Source organism: Cervus canadensis, chromosome 11 (assembly GCF_019320065.1).
Source record: "Cervus canadensis isolate Bull #8, Minnesota chromosome 11, ASM1932006v1, whole genome shotgun sequence".
In the NCBI taxonomy this organism is placed as follows: Eukaryota; Metazoa; Chordata; class Mammalia; order Artiodactyla; family Cervidae; genus Cervus; species Cervus canadensis.
In genome coordinates, this window is record NC_057396.1 from 44,521,073 (window position 1) to 44,528,003 (window position 6,931).

Sequence of the window (6,931 nt, forward strand, 5' to 3'; positions counted from 1 at the left end):
CTTGTTGGTTATCCATTTTAAAGATAGCAGTGCATACTTGTCCATCCCAAACTCCCTCACTAGCTATCTCTTGTGAAATTATTTTTGTCACATGTAAAATTGGAAGGACTTCTAGAACCTTCTAACTTGCATGCATTTCTTTAAATCTATATCATGCTCTTGTTGATTAAATTTAGACTTGACTACCTGAAACAGAACATTTTGCTTCCTTCTATAAAATGTATAGTCAGAATAATTTTATCTTATTACCAGATTATAGACAATGCATTAAAGTTTACTATTTCATCACTGTATTTTGAACTGTCTGAAGGCAAATGAGCTTTTAAATATTTATTTGTTTCTTTTCATCTTTTAATATGTAGTAGGCACTGAGAATCCTTTACACCCCAACACTATGTTTAATAACCACGGGGTCACATCCCAGGATCAGAGACATCTCAGGAAAATCTTAGGAAGTTTACTTTAACACTCCTGAGCACAGAAAAGTCATCATAAGAATTAGACATTTTCAAAAGATTTTAAAGAGGATAAGAGAGACTGTGTTTCACAATTTGGAATGAGAAAGCAAAGTATCCTTCTTCCTTCTAAATGTTCATAAAAAACTAAAGAATATCTGAAGAAATTACTGTACTGTCTTTTGTTCCTTCACCTTTGGAACTGGCCAATGAATCTAGACAAGAAGTTGGGACTGAAAGTCCCAATACTGGAGAATTCAAGAGAACATCACTGGGGTGGGACTTGGATAAAGTTCCAACATTTGCTGTATTGTTGGTGTTGGTGTCTTCACGTTGGGAGTGAGGATGTCAAAGGATGGAAAAAGACTTTGCAGCTTGTTATCTGTTTTAATTCTTTGTTAAAGCAGAGCTTCTGTAAAAGTCTAAGAGTAAAATTAATTCCTTAATATTTGATTTTACTTGATAATTTACCCAATAGTTACTTCTAGTTCCTCCCTATCATGTTGCTTTATAGATCATGTTCAGTGTGTGTTAATTCAGATGGGGTATGTGTGGAAGAAAGAAAGATGGAAAGAGACCTGAGGCAAGGAGAGAAGGACAGCGAGAGAGAGGGAGACACAGAGAGTCAGAGAGAGAGAAAGGGAGGGAAGAAGGAAGGGGGGGCACAGAGAAAGGAGAGGAGAGAGAGCGAGAAGTAAGTAATGTTGTGCATTGATTTCCATAATCATTTTAAAATCAGTCAATTGAATGTCATGGGAATTTAGGATGCTATTCTAGATTTTCCATCTCTTAAGCCTCAGAGAAGTGCCCTAAAAGTTGGCTTTGGGAATTAATGCCTTATATATTTGTCAAGGGTGCCCAGTCTAAAGCCATGATTCTGCCTTTCCAGACATACAGCTTCAAATTTCACTTGAGAAAGACTGCCCCTTTGTTCTTGATAAATCAGTACCATAGCCCACTTTTGAGGTAAATGAAAGCTAATTCTGAATGAATTAAAACCTGAGCCCAGTGGAGGAAATATTAATACGAAATTGATAAACTGAGACATTAACTGTCCTGTAATATTTAGGATATATTTTATCAATATTATTGCTATATTGATTTTACTATTTTTAGAAAAAAAATATGACCTTTAAAAACATTAGTTAAATTGTACCATTTCTAAACTGTTCTGTTTATGACCTCTGTTTCTATGAGTTCTGCTCTTCAAGAAGAATTTACTTCATTTTGTTTTTTTTTGTTTTATTTTATTTTACTTTATTTTTGAAACAATGCTAAAACTGAGGTAACTAAGATATTGTATATCTAGGGGAGAGGAGTAAATAATAGTTGCTTTATCTTGTAATAAACTTTAAAGGAAAATAATCAAATAAATAGCTACTTTATCCAGAAAAATACAGATGAGTTTGGTGAAATATTCTACTTGGGTAATTAAAAATTGAACATCAAAGCATGTACAAAAGAATTCTATTTGAGTGAAATTTTTGAACCAAATGATGAAACCACACATCTCTGGATGAATGTCATGATTCTCTTGAAGAAAGTCAATATTCACCCACATAATTATACTCAGATTAGACCCATCCTGGTATAGAACACTGATAATTAGGTGACCTTGCCAGAATGGAATAAAGGGGAAGAAAACAACAACAAAATAACTGTCTGTTTCTCTCTCTGTGGACTTGTATGAGTGTGTTCTTGTGTGTGTATGTTCAGTGCTCAATGGGGCTGGAATCAAAGTAGAGCAGACATGCTGTGGATCCCTTCACAGAGTACAAGAAAGCTCATGATGGTGAAGATGGTAGTAGGTCTAAGAAGCATACCAAAACCTTTTTAGTGGCAACCTGGATTTGCACTTTAGGCTCTGAATATAACCCTACCTATATAACTATTCACTTTTCCTTATTTTTGCCTGAACTTTTGATTGTCTTATAACAACTTATAGCCTTGTCCCTGCAGAGTTATGGTAATAGAAAGAAAAACATGTTTCACTCTTTAATCATACCAAGTAGCAATGGTGGAGACAACAACTCTTGCTCTGAGACTTGCATGATGGTGGCTGCAGTAGTCAGTACAAAGGAGGGGCTCATAGACCATTCATGGCAAAGGAAGATTTAAAAAAGAAGACACAGTAGAATTATTTGTGTGTATATATATATATGTATATGCATGTGTACACACACACACACACACACACACATATATACTGGTATAAATATAAATGAGAATATATAAAAAAGAATGACAATTTGCCAGTTGCAACAACTTGGATGAACCTGTAGGATATTATGCTTGGTGAAATGTCAGACAAAGAAACACAAAATCCTGTTTATTGTGACTTTTATGTGGAACATTGAAAGCAAAACAAACAAATTAATATAACAAAGCAGAAACAAACTCACAGATACAGAGAACAAACTAGTGGTTATCCATGGGGAGAGGGGAGAGGGGAGGGTCAGGATAGGGGTAGGGGATTAAAAGATACAAATTACCATGTACAAAATAGATTAGCAACAAGGATATATTGTACAGAATAGAAAACATAGTCAATAATTTATTGCAACTTTAAAAGGTGCATAGTCCTTAGAAATACTGAATCACTATGTTGTATACCTGAAACTAATATAATATTATAGATCAAATATTCAAAAATAATTAATTCAAATAAAGTGAATTATGAAAATCATCTCTGAAAACATAAAATGATGGGGGAAGTCTTTAAGTACATGCTAATTTCTGTCAGTCCAGGCAGCAAAATTGTAGCCCTGATTATTTGGTTTCTGCACAAGAAAATATAAGACTAGAATATACTATTATTTAGTAAGTTTTGTGAATTTTCCATAACACAGACTTCCTGAGAAGACATGTCCAAAGTTTTCCAGAAGAAGTCCTTTAACTCACATATGCCTGACCTCTGATATCAGAGGTGTAAAATAGGGTCTTTTAAAGAGTACAAATATAAAACAATGATAAAGCTAATGGAGATTTCAATTTAATCAATTGAAACAAAACTAAAGGTCAAACCAAATGTAGTTTTTTGTTGTTTTTTGTTTTTAACATTTAAAACATTTGAAAGATCTCTTTTCCCAGAAGTCAACATGTGGAATTTTTTTTTCTAAGTTTAGACCAATAGTTAGAGCCTCTTTCTTTGAAGGTTGCAGAAAAGAGTGAATATAAATTGAAAATGTTTAAACTCTATATTTTTTCCCCTATAATCTTGTGGGCATATAATCCTACCCTAACTTCCAGAGAGCCAGGCAAGAGCCAAGACTTTTCTACATGTCTGAAAATATCAGAATGAATTTGTTCACAAGTACTTGACGGGGAATGGGCCAGGTCAAAGGGGTGAGGAATCTTCATTTACCTAGGAATGATGGAAAAAATATTTTTGAGCATGGAGTAACGAAAGCTGGACATTTATGAATTTCTTTGTAACAACTAGAAATGCAGAAGCCCTTTCCTTTTAGTTCAGCTAAAAATATATTAGTTGGAGTTACAGAGACATAGAGCTGAAAGAATGAGAGATTTTTAAAAACATGTTTTGTCAGTGATGGCAAAAGTGAGAGAGAGGTGATTCTAGACATTAAGGTGCCTGAATAAGGGTAAGGTTCTAAGGTGAGAGAAGGGAAGTAAATATATATGCTCCTATCCTTACTGAAAGGAAGTGGAAATTCAAGAAGAAAGGAAGATGCAGAAAGTAGAGATGATAGAAAGTTGGGGATCCTCATGAAACTCTGAGATCTTATGCTGAGCTCAGAAATGCTTGCTGGTTTTGCTTTTTTATTGAATCTTCTAGTAGTAAGTAGCAGACCTCTATACTTCAGAAGATTTTCTTCCCTAAGAAGGTAACAGGATTTATTACATGGGTGGGAGGAGGGTCAGAGAGAGAAGAAATATATGAAAAGCTGTAGATAAAGAAGGATAAATTTTAGTAGAAGAAGATATAAACAAAGTATATAAAGAAAACAGAATTAAAGATGAATTGAAATAGAAGAAATTCTTAAGCACACAGTACTCTTAGAGGTTTAGAGGAGAAAAACAAATAATCTGATTCAAACTGGAATGTCTTCCACAATTTTATCCCTCCTTTTAAATCATGGAGAAGCTTCTCAGTTCTTCAAGACACTTTCTCAGGTCAGTCCATGAGGAAACAGTTTATAAGCCTCAGTCTAGTCTTTGAACACATTGCCTCTCAGGGTTATTGAAACTTTGGGGGTTTGATTGATTTTTTACTTCTTTGTATTTCTTACTACATGGAGAGGTCTCTATGTTTTCACATACAGATTAATGGAGTAAGCATTTCACAGGACCTCTTGATCCATACTTATTCTATTTTTCTATCATTATTTATTTGGTCACAAATTAAATTAATAAAAAATTGAATGAGTAGATAAGAAAATGAGTATTTGTTTTCATACCAGAACGATTTAATCCCAAACAAGCGAACAAAAGAGATGCATATTTAGAAGAGCGGCAGAGGTTTTATCCATGCTGTCCTTGTAATTCTTTTGCATATTCTGAAGGCACAGGAGATGATCCATCCACATAGTCTTAAGTTGAATCATAGTGGACAAATTCTTTCCACTCTCTGGACCCGGGATTCTTCATTTGTGTAATAACAAAATTGAAGAGGTGGTTTCCAAGAGGTTACCTTGTGATTCTAAAATCTCTACAAGCAAACTTGCTAAGGAAGATGATTTCAGTAGCAATTTGTATTGCTGGAATGATTGAGACCTTGAGATGCCCAGAAAGAGGGCTGAAGGTCTGAAGTCAGTGTCAGGAAGACTAAGGAGAGGTATGACTATCATCATTCAAGCCTCACCCTGTGGAACCACACCTTGGCCTGAGCCAATCTGCTCACAGAAGCAGAGAGGTCAGAGGCAGGGCTGGGCATAAAAGGAAGAGCTGGGCCAGCTGCTGCTTACACTTGCTTCTGACACAACCGTGTTCACTAGCAACTACACAGACAGACACCATGCTGACTGCTGAGGAGAAGTCTTCTGTAACCGCCCTATTTGGCAAGGTGAAAGTGGATGAAGTTGGTGGAGAGGCCCTGGGCAGGTAGGTATCCCGCTTCCAAGTCAGGTTTAAGGAGAGTGAATGGCACCTGGGCGTGTGAGGACAAAGCCGTCTCCTGAGATTCTGAAAGCTACTGAGTTTCTCTGACCTTGTGACCTTTTCACCCCTTAGGCTGCTGGTTGTCTACCCCTGGACTCAGAGGTTCTTTGAGCACTTTGGGGACTTGTCCACTGCTGATGCTGTTTTGAGCAACGCTCAGGTGAAGGCCCATGGCAAGAAGGTACTTGAGTCCTTTAGTGATGGCCTGAAGCATCTTGACGACCTCAAGGGTGCCTTTGCTAAGCTGAGTGAGCTGCACTGTGATAAGCTGCACGTGGATCCTGAGAACTTCAGGGTGAGTTTGTGGAATCCTCAGTGCTCTCCTTCTTCTTTTTATGGTGAAGCTCATGTCATGGGGAGAAGTCTGAATGGCAGGACGCAGTTTAGAATGGAGAAGATGTATTCTGGTTTGAGTGCTAACTAGTGCTCAGAACCATTTAGATTCTTTTAACCTCTTTGCTCACAACCATCATTTCCTCTGATTCATTCTTGTTCTCTGTGGTCTGCAATGTCTTTTCTTTTTAGTTATGCTCTTTGAATGTTCAATTTGAAAAAAGATTTCTTCTTTTATCTACTTTAAAAATGATATCTAATATTTTCCTCTGATCAAGGGATAAAATGTTGTATTGCTTTTTGAAATGATTCAAAATAATAAAAATGATAACAAGTTCTGTATTAAGGTAGAAAGAGAGAAACATTTCTAAATATAAATTCAGGCTGGATATAGGTACCTTCACATCAGTAGTAGCATCTATACTTTAGTCATCTTTGTGCTAATATCTTAGGGATACAGCTTGGGATGAGTCTGAAATACTCTGAATCTAACCTGGGTACCTGCACTAATCCTGCCCTTGCTTAATGTGTTTTCCACACAGCTCCTGGGCAATGTGCTGGTGGTTGTGCTGGCTCGCCGCTTCGGTGGTGAATTCACCCCGGAGTTGCAGGCTAGCTTTCAGAAGGTGGTGACCGGTGTTGCCAATGCTCTGGCCCACAGATATCATTAAGTTCCCCTTCCTGATTTCCAGGAAAGGTCTTTTCATCCTAAGAGCCCAAAAACTGAATATGGAAAAATTATGGAGTGTTTTGAGCATCTGACCTCTGCCTAATAAAAACTTTTATTTTCATTGCACTGGTGTATTTAAATTATTTCACTGTCTCTTACTCAGATGGCACATGGGAGGGCAAAGCACTGAAGACATAAAGAAACGAAGGGCTAAGTTGAGACCTTGAGGGAATATATCAGTATCTTGGACTCCATGACAGGAATGGTTGTAAATAGCTGATGTTAGTGGAAAACAGACTCTGCTCCTTAGTCTTACTTTTCCTTAATGAATTCAAGTTGAAGCTTGATTTGGGAG

The 6,931-nt window shown here is 36.7% G+C and overlaps 1 protein-coding gene across 1 annotated transcript; it reads left to right on the top strand.

Annotated features, from left to right (window-relative positions):
- Window positions 1-5,357: 5,357 nt before the first annotated feature.
- LOC122450618 (hemoglobin subunit beta) lies at window positions 5,358-6,702 on the top strand. The gene is made up of 3 exons (XM_043482995.1): window positions 5,358-5,516; window positions 5,646-5,868; window positions 6,449-6,702. Exons 1-3 carry the CDS (start codon window positions 5,431-5,433, stop codon window positions 6,575-6,577), a joined length of 438 nt encoding a protein of 145 aa, XP_043338930.1. The 5' UTR covers window positions 5,358-5,430; the 3' UTR covers window positions 6,578-6,702.
- Window positions 6,703-6,931: the final 229 nt, after the last annotated feature.